The sequence below is a fragment of the Saimiri boliviensis genome, chromosome 2 (genome assembly GCF_048565385.1).
Source record: "Saimiri boliviensis isolate mSaiBol1 chromosome 2, mSaiBol1.pri, whole genome shotgun sequence".
In the NCBI taxonomy this organism is placed as follows: Eukaryota; Metazoa; Chordata; class Mammalia; order Primates; family Cebidae; genus Saimiri; species Saimiri boliviensis.
In genome coordinates this window covers 180,024,313-180,038,984 of record NC_133450.1, presented here as the reverse complement: position 1 = coordinate 180,038,984, position 14,672 = coordinate 180,024,313, and the positions used below count along the sequence as shown (strand labels likewise).

Sequence of the window (14,672 nt, the reverse complement as noted above, 5' to 3'; positions counted from 1 at the left end):
CGATCTCAGGAAGTACAGCAAGGACACAGCGGCACTTCGCATTTTGTTCCCATGAAATTACTGGGGCATAATCTCAGATCATCTTCCTTTAGAAACATCAGCAGAAGATTAGACTTTATACAAGTCAAATCCAAAATGACACATGTGAAAAATAATAGAGCTGACTTTCAGCCATGATAGCTTTGGCACACCTCACATCCCTTTGTTCAACCTCTCTTCCCTTAACGGAGAGCTGCATTCCTGGGAATTTCTGTTGTGCACTTTTCCCACTTGCCCTGCTGTTAGTTAAAGGTGAACATTCTAGTTTTGCTAAGAAAAGCCTTTCCTTCATTTGTAATGACTAGCAATTTTATTATTTTTGACCTCAAAATGCATTTGCTGCCTTCAAATCTTTTTATTACTACCATTAGTAAATTCAGAAAAATGTTTTCAGGTGGATCCCAGTTAGAGGCTAACTCTAAACCCTTGCTACTCGAAGTGTGGTTCATGGTCAAGCAGACTCTTGTCACTTGGGACCTGGGGAGAAATGCAGGATCCCACAACTCTCCCAAACAACCTATTAAATCAGAGTCTGCATGCTTACAAGACCCACAGGTGATCTGTACACATGTTCAACTTCGAAAAGCACTGATAAAAAAAATGCAGACTCCAGATTGTTAGATTGTAAAAGAAACAGCCAATCAGCAATGTGCAGAGGCGTGTTACTTATCTGGATCAGCTTTCTAAAAGTCAGGCTTGGTGCAGTGGCTTACACCTGTAATCCTAGCACTTTCAGAGGCCTGGGTGGGAGTATAGCCTGAAGCTGGTAGTTCAAGACCAGCCTGGGCAGCAAAGCAAGACCCAGTACCTACAGATTTTTCTACACTTGATCTTAGCCAAAAGGCCGAGAAGCGATACAAATTTCTCTTTTAAATTAGCCAGGCATGGTGGTGCATGCCTGTAGTCCCAGCTACTGGGGAGGCTGAGGTGGGAGGCCAGCATGAGCCCAGGAGAGCAAGGCTGTAGTGAACTATGATTGTGCCACTGTACTCCAGCCTGGACAACAGCAAGACCTTGTCTTCAAAAAAAAAAAAACCACCTAAACAGCTCTCACTGTCATTATTTTATGAAATGGCAAGTCTTCAGTCCACAGCCCCTGTGGTTATAATGTTATTAATTTGGAAAAGACTTCTTCATTTTAGGAATCAGCAGCCCAAAGTGGCTGATAGGTGAGAGGCCAGACCATTCCAGGCAGCACAGAGAGAGGCCACCTTAGCTGGAATTCTGTACCTTCCTCCCAGCAGACAGCATCAAGAGCACCGCAAGTCTGCCTGCTTGTCCAGGCCTGGAACCTTAGAGTACAATTATTAAATAATGTTTGCAACACCATCTCCTTCAACTGCCATCACATAGGTGGACTGGTCTAAAGATTTAGCGTAGGACCCACTTTAGAGAGAAAAAATTCATCACATCATTGCCTTGCGGGGTGGTAGCAAGTATTAATAATCCTCCCTTAGGGGAGGCTTTCAAAATCCTCCTGAAAAGTTCTGGTGTTTTCTGAGCTGGACCTGGGGACTCGACTGCTACAATTAAATCACGATCCTTTTCCAAGAACGGTAGCCTTCAAAGAAGGCCCTAAATCTTCATCCCTCCCTGTATCCCTGACTGTCATTTCAGTCTGTAGTACCCTCTCACTCTGACACTAGGCTTAACTTGCTTAGGTCAATAAAATGAAGCAGAAGTGATAGTGTACGATTCTGAGCCTAGGTTGCAAGGAGCCTCGTGTGTTTCTATTTTTCTCTTGTACCACTACCATCAACGTGAGAACACACCTATATTAGTTACTGTCATACGAGGAACTGAGCAAAGTTGCCCAGCCAAGGCCAGCCTACTAAGCCTGTAGCCAGGCAGCATTATATATGTAAGGAATCCCAGCCAAGGTCAACACATCCGTCTTACCAACACAGCTGACTTAGACTCACAGCTAGAAATGCTTATTGTATGCCACTGTGGTTTGTGGTTATGTTACACAGCATAATTGCGGCAATAGAAAATTGGTTCACCCAGTAACCAACGAAATTAAGTTACTGATGCATATTCCCCTTCTTAAATTCTTATTTATATCATATTTTTTCTCCTGAAAATAATAATTTCCCTTAAGGGTATTTAGGGACAAGCAATGTATCACATGAAAAATCAAATAAGAACGCTCAGAATAGCCAGTGGTTTGGCAATGAACACTTGTTTTCATTGCTTTGACTTTCACATTACATACATGTAACAGAGTCGTATATCCATAAGGACCATGAAGCTCTTGGTAGAACATATGAAATATTTCATCCCACAAAGTAGGCGCAATGTCTACTTCAGGGGCTGGACTGGATAGTCTCCTTTATTTCCAACGTTTCAGGTACCAGACACAGCGACGCATGGAAAGAGGCAGACGAGATGATCAAGCGCTGCACTCAGGCAGTACATGCCCCGCCCCCGAGGAAGCAGAGGCGTGTGTGTGCCTCAGTGGGCCTCACCGGCCCATAACTTAGGGGCATGTTACCTTGTTGGCGCATCTTCATGGTTCGTATCTTTACTGCCTTTCCTCGAACTCGCCCTTCACAGAAATAAGCACCATTGATCTTACTAGCCTTTTCTCTCTTCCAAACAACTTTTTTAGCCCATTCTCTGGTCATATCTTGAGTAACTTCCAGCGGATCCTGGTGCTGGTTCATTAAGGCTTCAAAGTCCCTTCCTATGGTGAAGGGCTCATGGGGGTGCCACCCAGAGGCAATGCAGGTGAGAGATGTTTCATCATCAGATACAAGAGGTAGAGAATTGATCAAGATCAAGTCCATGGCACCTTCGACAGCTCCTAAAAGAGAGAGAATAAGGTTTGACCTAAGGTTATTAACATGACCCCATAGGGTAAACTGGTGCTCACAAAGCCTTGTCTTAAAAAATGTGTGTGAGGATTCTTTCTAAAATGCTATTATGACCATGTGCCTATCTTCCATTGGACAGAGCCAAAACTCTTTACCAAGACATCAAGACCCTTCATCAGCTACACCCTGCTACCCTCCCCTGCCCCACTCCATACCCTAGTTGCAAAGGACTACCCATTATTCCCCCAACAAGCCACGCACTAGACATAGTTGGGTATTCAGAAAATGTTTGTTGCATTAAGATGAGTTAATGATAATGAAATTATAATCATTATTAGTCATTATATTGTGGTACTGTCACAATAATAAAGTATTCTAAAGGAATATATCAACTACATACATGTATGCCTTACAGATTCTCATTTTTAAAGAATTGCTCCATTCCACATTAAATGCCTCCAGATAAGAGACAGACAGTGACTAAGTGAAATCTGCATTTCCCTTCAGCCCTCATTTACTCCATCTTTAAAACAAGGCAAATTAGACCTATCTTTCAGGATTCATGTAAAGATTAAATAAGACTACATAAGATATAATATGTAATTTGCCAAGCACTATGTCTGTTATATATTGGGTAATCAGTGATCATTATTTCATTTCTCTTTATTGTTTCTTGAATACTGAGCCCCAAACCTTACCCTCTCCCCAAATATAAAAACAAAACCTTGCCCAACCTTTACATTTTATGAATCTGTTCTGTAAATGAGGAAGTATATTTTCAAAAAGAAAATCCTCTCACATTATTTTCTCAGTATTTCTCTTTCTCTCTCTCTCTCTCTCTTTCCCCTCACCCACCTCTCCCTTTTTTGATTTCTAAAGGTTCTAACATGAGCACATAGAGTCTGTGCCTATTCTCTCCTCTCTAAATATGGAAATACCCAGGATGAAAAATGTTCTCTAGCTCCAGTGATGGTTGGCTCTCAAGTCTGCGTGAAATGATCAGGAGACCAGAAAGATCAAGCACATTGGGTGATGAGGACCCAACTAGAGCCTCAGAGACCTTTGTGTAGATGTAAAGTGATTCAAATAAGCTGCATGTTATCTTGTGGAATGGTCATTAAATTCAGCAACTCTGTGATGTATGCACCATTATCTCAATTTTAAATATGAAGAGATGAAGGCTCAAAAGACTGAGCAGCTAGTTTGATTTTCCACAGCTACTGAAGGCAGAGCTGAGATTCAAATGCTCACTGGTCTTTCAGTCCTTGGATACATACGCTCTTTCCTACCTCAAAGCCTCTGCTGTTCCTTCTGCCTGCAATGCTTTTCTTTGTTCTTGGCATGGCCACCTTCTGCTTATCCTTTGGGTCTCAGCTTAAACGCCACTTTCTCATAGAAGGCTTCTCTACCTGCTGCACCTATAACACCTACACACTCCCATTACATTGTCCTCTAATTTGGCCTCTTGCTTTATTCATAAAGATCATAATTAGTGATTATTTTCTTTACTCTGTCTCTCTAAATGGTAAACTCCAAATGTTCTGCATAGGAACAAGAATTTAGGAGCTGGTTTACGATGGAATATTCTCCCTAATCTCAACATATAGAGGACTGAAGTATTCGATGGATGAGTAGATGGATGGATGGGCAAATTTTATTTCAGATCTGCCTGATTCAAGTCCACCCACTTAGCTCCCAATTCTAGAATAGTAAGGTTAAGAATGAAAGTGCTCCCCTGGGTCTAAACTGACCTCCGTGACCAAATTTAACTGTTTTGACAGCTACTGAGTCTATAGGGGGAAAAAATTACAATTTTTACAAAATTCCAAAGAAAAGCGATCAGTGACTGCTGTGCATTTAAGGTTGACTAATATTAATTTATCAGAATTTTTGAGCACCTACTTATGTCAAGCACTGAACCTCGTATAACGTCCTCATTACAATTTGGTTTTAATGGCAATTGCCAGTGTTTACTGTATGCAGTGATGTTTTGAGGATGATCTTGGTACAAATTACTTTACCTGAATGATGAGGAAGAAAAATTTCAAAGTCAAGTCTTCATGTAAGCAGTAGTTCCAGCTGCATCTTATGGTAATATTAATTCATTACATGGGATTGTGGGAGAAAATCTCCACTAGAATGAGTTCCCAAGCCTGACCTTGAAGCACCCATCTTACTTCTAGCCTCATTGGTAACTTTGAAGATCTCAGGAGAGGGAACACGTTAGGATAATAAAAACATTATAAGAGGGGATGAGCTACAAAACCTAGCAATAGAATTGAAGCCTCCAAAAATAACACCAGCACACACCCTTCCACGCACATACCCAGCCACCTCATCTCTTATACTCACGCATTCCAGGCGTGTTCCAGAAAGGGTCATCAAGAGGAAGGAAACACTGTAATTCTTTCAGCCACAGTTCAATCCAACCCCATTTCTAGGGCCAGTCGAGAGTCTTGCCAAAACCCACAGGATCTGCTCTGAACTCACAGCACTGGCAGTGGCCATGGTTTATTTAATGACTTTAGGAAATAATAGAAAATGCAGTTGATTTGAAAGGACAACCACATTATGTGTAAATTGTTTCTAGGTATGGATCTAGTTTCTTTTTCCTCTTGCTCCTTTCAGAGATCTCCCTTTACTTTCAGTGATGGAAAAGGAAATTGTGGACTGGGGGAATCCAGGCTTGGCTATACTTGGCTACCCTTGTTCAGCATGCTAGTTAAGAAGGCCCTCTTCCACTAGCGAGTGCTCTGTCCTTTACGACACCATTCAGGGTATCAGAAGGATTTTTTTCTTTTTAATTGTACTTTAGGTTCTGGGGCACATGTGCAGATCATACAGGATTATTGCATAGGTATATATATGGCAAGGTGGTTTGCTGCCTCCATCCCGCATCACCTATATCTGGCATTTCTCCTTATGTTATCCCTCCCCAACCCCTTGCTGTCCCTCCCTTAGCACCCCCCAACAGATCGCAGAGTGTGATGCTCCCCTCCCTGTGCTAATGTGTACTCATCGTTCAACACCCACCTATGAGCAAGAACAGGTGGTATATGATTTTATGTTCTTGTGTCAGTTTGCTGAGATAAAGTGCTGGGATTATCCCTATACCCATTCCAAATCTCAAATTACGTACAAATAATGCATTTTTCTCTTTCTCTCTTCTTTTTAATAGGAAATTTTTCTCTTTCTAATAGGAAATGTGATGTGATCTCACAATGTTGGGGGGGAAAAAGGGAGTTAAAACTTAATGCTGAGGGAAAAAGAAAAGCCAAACTTAGCCTTTTAGAAAGAATAGAGCAGAGGCCCCATGACAACGAGTATAGCTGTGGCTGGTGGCTTCTTGAAAGAGTTCTGCTGCCGACACCAGGAAAGGCATGGCTGCAACTGTGTATCTGGTACCACTCATAAAATCTGCTATTAAGGACATTTCCTGAGACTCACTGCCAGAAGACAGATCCTATCTGGGCTTATACCAATATCAATCTCTCTGCTTAATACCGTTTCTTACATTATAGCACTATCCTCTCCAAATCATGCTGGGGACAGATAGTGAGCTCTTTCATCACAACCATATCTAAAGGGCTCTGATCAAATTCCTTAATAGTTTAAGTCATAATTCTAACATGAAGGCTAACAATTTACTATAAACAAAATGCAAATTGATTATCATACATCTTACATGTTTTGGAGATTAATGCTATTTTTCCTTAACAAAAATCTCTCAAACACTTTTTTTTTCTTTTTCTTTTTTATTTTTTTGAGACAGAGTCTTGCCCTGTTACCCAGGCTGGAGTGCAATGGCATGATCTTGACTCACTGTAACTTCTGCCTCCCAGGTTCAAATGAATGTCCTGCCTCAGCCTCCCAAGTAGCTGGGATTACAGGTGCCCACCACCACGCCCAGCTAATTTTTTTAAATTATTATTTTTAGTAGAGACGGGGTTTCACCATGTTGGCCATGTTGGTCTTGAACTCCTGACCTCGTGATCTGCCTGCCTCAGCCTGCCAAAGTGCTGGGATTATAGGCATGAGCCACTGTGCCCAGCCTCAAATACTTTTCAATGTTTACATAAAAATGTGTCCATGTTTATAAGGAAATACTTGCCACTGAGACATGACGTCTGCCAAGTTAATAAACAAGCATCACAACTGAAGCATAACAATGCTCTAAAATGTTTTGCTCACTATATTTTCTGTGTGCTATATAGAACTGTATCTAATCTTTCTTATTAGCATCTTCTCACTAAATCTTATTGTAGTGGACTCAAAATGTTTAACTTTACTTTTGATATTTACATTTTCTTTATTCAATATTGCTATGAATAATGGGCCATTAATTAAGACATGGGATTTTTTTTTAACTATACTTTAAGTTCTGAGGTCCAGGTGCAGATCTTGCAGGATTGTTACATAGGTATACACATGTATATGGATGCTCCATCCATCCCCTCGTCATCTACATTAGATATTTCTCCTAATGTTATCCCTTCCCAAACCTCCCACCCCCTGCTATCCCCAGCCTCCCACCTCCCAACAGGCCCTGGTGTGTGATGTTCCCCTCCCTATGTCCATGTGTTCTCATTGATCAAGTCCCACAAATGAGTGAGAACATACAGTGTTTGGTTTTCTGTTCTTGTGTGAGTTTGCTGAGAATGATGGTTTCCAGATTCATCCATGTCCCTACAAAGGACAAGAACTCATCCTTTTTTATGGCTGCATAGTACTCCATGGTGTATATGTGCCACATTTTCTTTATCCAGTCTATCACCGATGGATATTTGGGTTGGTTCCAAGTCTTTGCTATTGTAAACAGTGCTGCAAGGAACATACGTGTGCATGTGTCTTTATAACAGAAGGATTTATAATCCTTTTGGTATATACTCAGTAATGGGATTGCTTTGTCAAACAGTATTTCTATTTCTGGATCCTTGAAAAATCACCACACTGTCTTCCACAATGGCTGAACTAATTTACACTCCAGCCGACAGTGTAAAAGTGTTCCTATTTCTCCACATCCTCTCCAGCATCTGTTGTCTCCAGATTTTTTAATGATCGCCATTCTAACTGGTGTGAGATGGTATCTCAATGTGGTTTTGATTTGCATTTCTCTAATGACCAGTGAAGATGAGGTTTTTTTCATGTTTGATGGCTGCATAAACGTCTTCTTTTGTAAAGGTCTGTTCATATCCTTCACCCACTTTCTGATGGGGTTGCTTTTTTCTTATACATTTAAGTTTTTTGTAGATTCTGGATATTAGTCCTTTGTCTGATGACTAGATTGCAAAAATTTTTCCCACTCTAATGATAGTTTCTTTTGCTGTGCAGAAGCTCTTAAGTTTAATTAGATCCACATGGGAATATTTTTATTTAAAAATAGTTATAGAAATGATTGTGGGCCTGAATCGACACCCATATAATAAAATTTAATTAAATTAGAAATTAGAGACAGAGCCATGTTAAACTGCATTTAAAAGAGCTGTTATTTCTCTTTTTCTAAAAAGATGCTTCAGAAGTTTCTGAGAGTGGGAGAGGTGAAATCAACAGAAAGGGCTCCAGACCCACACTCTCACCCACTCCCAGTGAGCTGCTCAACTTTCCTTTTTTTTTTTTTTTTAAGCATTTGGGCTTCATATAAGATTTTATTGGAAAAACATTTTGCTTAATTAAAAACATAAAACCTCAAAGGTCATCAATTTTCACTTTTTCACAGATGAAAGGAATAAAGGTTAAACATATCAATGAAAATACACCCTACTGCAGCAGAACATGCTTGCTCCAATTAGCCTTTTCTCCCCCACATTCAAGTTTAGATACAGCTCCAGATAATCAAGTTCTGATTTACCCAGCTCCCTGATCTTCAAAGTGTTGGCAAGCTAGGAGAAAACTTTACGCAGGTTTAATTATTGCTTTGCAAGCCTATTCCCCTATGCTTCTTATTACCTCAGAATTGTAGTATTGGGTGGAATTCTACTAATGTGTGTTTGGAATAATGCATCATGTCTTCAGAACAACTAACTGTATGGGTTTTTCGGAAATTTGGTATTAGCTATGTTTAAAAATTTTCAAAGGTGTTCATGGTCTTCTCATCTTCGTAACAGAAGTAGATATCTTAAAGTTCTAAATATCTGAAATACCAATTAGCACTTCCTTAGCTAAAGGCATTTCAGAAATCAGAGAATTGGCAATGAACTCAAAAGGTCTAGCCAAAAGCATTTCTGGAATTAAGGCCATGGCAATGAGGCGAAGAAGGAAAGACAATTTCCAAACTATCCAGGATAGTTTGCGAAATTGTTTGGATTTTACTTTAGGTTTATTTATTTTTTGTTTTTGCTGTCCTGAAAAAGAAAATTTTTCTTCCGTTCAAAAAACACTCATTAAATTGCTAATATGTCCATTCATTCATTTACCAAGCAGACTTATCGCATGCCTCCCCTGTGGTAAGTACTGCACTCAGCCGTGGAGACACAGCAATGAATAAACAACCCTCTCATAGCTTATAGGCAAATGTGGGAGACAGACATGGAAAACTAATCACATAAACACACAAATACAGAGAGGTCCTAAGAGAGATTTACAAGATGCTTATGAGACAGCATAATGGGAAACTGTATCCGACTTGACTGCTGTGGAAGAGGGTTTGTGGACTTCTGACCTAAAAGAAAGTTGGGGTTAGCCAGGCTCAGCAACAGAGATATGAGAAGACAATCAGAAAAACCTTCCCCAAAATGGTAACTGCTGAGCAAGGTTTTTTAAAAATGGGTGTTTAGTAGAACTCACTTCTAGAATGTTCTTTATCTTAAAGTTGGTATTAATTTCTTTGTGTTGGGCCCGAAGAACTATCAGCACTTTTCCTCTATGTCAACCCCTATCTTAAAGTATTTTCATATCTTTCCTGCCTTCTTGTCTCCCCTGAAGAAATCCAGTTTCCAGGCATGTTTCCAACACTTTAATCCTTTTTTATTCTCCATCATCCTTTTGTGTATATAGTAAGTCTCTGAGTAATAACGTCTTCCTCAAGATTCCTTCCAAGAAGATGTTGGGCAACTAACAAGAATATACCAAAATGTGCAAGACTGGAAATAACTAAAGGAAGTTGCTAACATTTTTATTGTATAGCTAGGAGTTCAGAGTTATACAGGGGCATCCTGGATGTGACTGGGCTGTGTCTGTCTAACAACAAACTCCTGTTCTCACCCAGGAGTTGTGCCAAGCCAGTTCCCCCAAAGGGCATGCTCGTTTCCCGTCCCTGCTTTCCAGCCCAATGGGATCCCTGTCTGTCTGCTGGAGGGAATGGCATCCTCTCCCCACCTTCAAATGCCAGAAATTCTCCATCTAGGCCAAATAGCACATTTTAGTTCGAATTAGGATCAGTCAGTTGGCAGGAAACTTTTTATTTCCAGGGAATGGACAGAGGATCCACACAATGAGATGGTACTGAACGTTCATTTACATGCATACTCCATTCTATGAGGCAGCGGTGGGTGTAAGAAGCATGGTTCCATCAAATAAAGGATTGTTTACACTGGAAGAGGTTTTAGAGATTACTTGGTGCCAGCTTCACACTTTATTTCTTTGAGACAGCGTCTCTCTCTGCCACCCAGGCTGGAGTGCAGTGGTGCAATCACAGCTCACTGCAGCCTCGAACTCATGGGCTTAAGCTATCCTCCCACCTCAGCCTCCTGAACAGCAGGGACTACAGGCATGCACCACCCCTCCCCCAGCTAATCTTTAAAATTTTTGTAAAGATGGAGTCTCACTGTGTTGCCTAGTCTGGGCTCAAGTGAAGCCCCTGGCTTGGCCTCCCAAAATGCTAGGATTACACGCATAAGCCAACATGCCTAGCCAAGCCTTACAATTTACAACAGGTAATGTGAGGCCTATAGAAAAGAGATTGGTTGGTGATCGTACAAAAGGTAGTGGTAGAGACAGCCCTCAGGTGCTAATTTCTCTTCAGGGCCCCTTCTGTCACCCCAGAGTAGCAATATTAACAGCCAAGTCCTTAGTGTGAGGAAATTTGGAATGCATACAAATCTGGCAGGGTAGCACCTGGAGAATCCTGGAGTTTGGTAGAAACTGGGGGAAGAGAAAAAAGACTTTGAGGAGAGGTGGCTAAAAAGCTAGAATGGGTACAGGACAGAGAAACAGAATATCCAGAGAGGAGTTTTGACCATCTTACTGATTCCCCCAAGCCTGGCGGTGCTGCCTCATAGTCTTCCCTATTAACTCTATCTCAAGAGAGGGACACTCTCTAAATGGACCATGTTCATCCAGCACCAGGCTATCTGGTACGGGAGAAATGCATCTTTGGAACCAGGTCACCTTCTTTTTCTAGGCTCTTCTCCTGATTCAACTACCTGCCAAGTTCCCATCTACCCTTATGCTGCTCAAAGACATGCATACCCACAACCACAACCAAGCATATCAATCTTCCAAGACGGCATTAAACAAAACTCTTTGTCTCCACAAAGAGTTCTTCAGCTCCCAGCAGAGAAGGTAATTTGATTGATTTGCCTGCACAAGGAGGAAAATAAGCAAGAATTGCTCCAAGTGACAATTCACTGACAACTATTAGAGGAGTAAACCAAAGAAATGAGTTTATAATGGGATAAACTCAGGATTATGATATTTGCTAAGAAGAGATTGACAAAAGAAGTCACCAAGCCTTCCCGGTAGACCTGAGATTATACCACGGAGAAAAGGAAGCTGACAATTTTTATTATATAATACATAATAAACACAATGCTAAGTGCTTGACAAACATTGTTCACTTGAATTCCCACACTATTGAAGGAAGGCATTTACACTCAATTTTATAGGTTAAAAAACCCTGAAATTCAGGAATGTTTAGGGATATGCCCAAGGTCACTTAAGTAGAAAGAGAATTTGAACCCATGTCTCATTGATAATAAGTTCCATTACTACCTACCTACCATGCTTTAGTCTAAACACCATCGAAAAGTCAACTATGCCCATCACTGTATCTCTAACAATTAGCACAATGCCTGGTACATAACAGGTATTCCATAAATATTGATGAATGAATAAATAGTTAAATAAATGAGTGGGTGAGTCTGGCCTTTATTTAATGAATTTATTCAATAAAGTAGTAACTTCAATAAAGTTAATTATTACTACGGGGTGGGCTCCGTGCTGCTATTCTGTGGGTCAAGAAAATAATAAAGAATAAAATATGGTTTCTGCCTTCAAAAAGCTTATAGTCTGGTCATCCAATGTCATGAAGAATAAAAACACTGATAGATCTGATTACAGAAAAAGCCAAAACCTTCTACACATCAAAAGATTATTACATAAATGAAGTTAAATGACCAAGTAGGAAAATACTGCTACATGTAAAAACTTAAGTAGTTAATGTGTGTAACATATGAAGAAATTTCATAAGTCAATGAACCAATAGCAATTCACAGAGGAGGAAATACAAATAGCCAACTGCAGCTGATTGAAGAAAAAGTGGTCACAATAGTTTGCATTTCATTCCATCCAGAAGTGGAATCTCTTTCTCCATCTCTTGAATATGGGCTTGTCGATGGGATTTCTTTTGCTCAATGGAGCATTAGTCAATTTCACATAAACAGAGGCTTGAAAAGTGCTTGCCCACTGGGCTTTCGCTCTCTTGCTGCTCTGTGGAACCCCGAAACCATCATGAGGAGAAGCCCAGACTAACCTGCTAGAGGAGAGACCAATTCCACTCAGGCCAAAGAGTTTCCCGGATGACCTACAGAAGCATTAAGTCGTAATACATGTTTGCTGTTTTACCATTATGTTTTGGATGCCCTGTTGCTCATCAAAAGCTGATATACTCATAACATGTGAAAAGATGAAAAAATGTTTAACCTGACCACAAATCTCAAAATACAAACTAAAAAGACATCTCATTATTTGCCTCTCAAATTATCAAAGAATGGAGGGCATCATAATATCTGGTGCTGCCTGTTAAGTGGAAGCATCTATATTGTTGATGGGCAGTGTAATTAGTAAAACATGTTTATAGGATGTGCTTACAATATCTACAATAATTGAAAAGTTATGTAAAAGCTAACCCTAATTCACAACTAATTATGTGTAAAGCACTACTCACAGTGTGTCACACATAATTAACTCAATCCTCATAGCAGTCTATGGAATAGGTGCTATGACTGTTTCCATTTAACAGACAAGGAGACTAAGACAAAGAGAGATTAAATACTTGCTGATTGTTACACCGCTAATTTGTAGCAGAGCTGAGATTGAAATTTAGGCAGACTGGTTTCACTCTTTTCTTTCAGCAATTAAACTATACTCATATTACACCAACTCACATCAAAAATGTCTAACAATTCAACGAAGTTCTTCTTTTCAACAAATATTGGAACAATCAGACATCCATATGCAAAACAAACAAACAAAAACAAAAAAAAAACCCCGAACCTAAAACCACCCATGTATACAAAAATTCACTAAAAATAGATCATGTAAAACATTAAAATACAAAACTTTTGGTATTAGGAGAAAATTTTCACAACACTGGAATTAGAAAGTGATTGTTAGCTATGACACCAAAAATTAGCTATCACAGACACCATTAATAAAGAAGAAACTGATACTGTGAATTCTATTAAAATTTAAAACTTTATGGAAGACACTGCTAAGAAAATAAAAGGGCAAACTATAAACTGGGAGAAAATATTTGCAAATCACATATCTGGCAAATGACTTGCATCCAGAATGTGTAAAAGCTCTCAAAACTCAACAGTAAGAAAACAACTCAATTTTTTTAAATGAGCAAAAGATTTCAGACACTTCACCAGAGAAAATATATGGATGGCAAATAAGCACACAGGAAGATGTTTAATATCATTAACCATTAAGGAAATGCCAAGTGAAACCACAATGAGATACTGTTACAAACCTATTAGAACAAAAAAAAAATAAAACCTGATAATACCAAGTGCTAGATAAAATGTGTAGCAACCGTAGTCTTGTCCACTGATGGAAGTAATGTAAAATGTATCATATAGCCACCATGGAAATTGGTTTACAATTTCTTATAAAGTTAAACATACACTTACATATCACCCAACAATCCTACTCATAGACATTTACCCTTCAGAAATGAAAATTCATATTCATACAAAGAATGTATATAGCAGTTCTATTTATTCATAATCAGCCCAAACTGGAAGCATCCACATATCCTTCAGTGGATAAATGCATAAACAAGCTATAGTATATTCATGCTACTCAACAATGAAAAGAAAAAAAAACTATTGTGACTTGGCAGCACAATATGCTGATTAAAGAAGCTAAAATCATCTTCTACCTACTGTCCGACCGCATTTACATGACATTCTAAGAAAGGTGGGCGTGTAGGGATGAGGAGCAGATGAGTGGCTGCCCAGGATTGGCGCTGGGAGAAATGTGACTACAAATGGGGCAGCACACAAAAGCTTTTTGAGGTGATGGTACTATTCCGTATCCTCATCACTGTTCAAAGCGGCAGACACATGAGTATATGTGTTAAAACTCAGAGTTGTATACACACGAAAGCCAATTATACTGTACATTAATTCAAAAAAATATAATAAAAATGTATCTTTCTCTTTTACCGGAAGAAATATGCAAAGATGTGGCAAGGATATTCATTGCAGCATATAGCCACAAATTGTAAACAATATAAAGTTGTTGTAAATTAATTCAACCATTGTGGAAGACAGTGTGGCGATTCCTCAAGGACCTAAAAATAGAAATCCCATGTGACCCAGCAATCCCATTACTGGGTATATATCCAAAGGATTATAAATCATTCTACTACAA

The 14,672-nt window shown here is 39.6% G+C and overlaps 1 protein-coding gene across 3 annotated transcripts in view; it reads right to left on the bottom strand.

Annotated features, from left to right (window-relative positions):
• Positions 1–14,672, bottom strand: part of TEK (TEK receptor tyrosine kinase) — a 115,718-nt gene that overhangs the window by 69,135 nt on the left and 31,911 nt on the right. For 2 of the 3 annotated variants that reach the window (XM_003939718.4, XM_010350420.3), the window contains exon 2: positions 2,534–2,845. The exons of the other annotated variant lie outside the window; for it this stretch is intronic. In XM_003939718.4, coding sequence (XP_003939767.1) covers positions 2,534–2,845 — 312 coding nt within the window. The remainder of the gene's footprint in view (positions 1–2,533; positions 2,846–14,672) is intronic. 3 annotated transcript variants of the gene reach the window in all.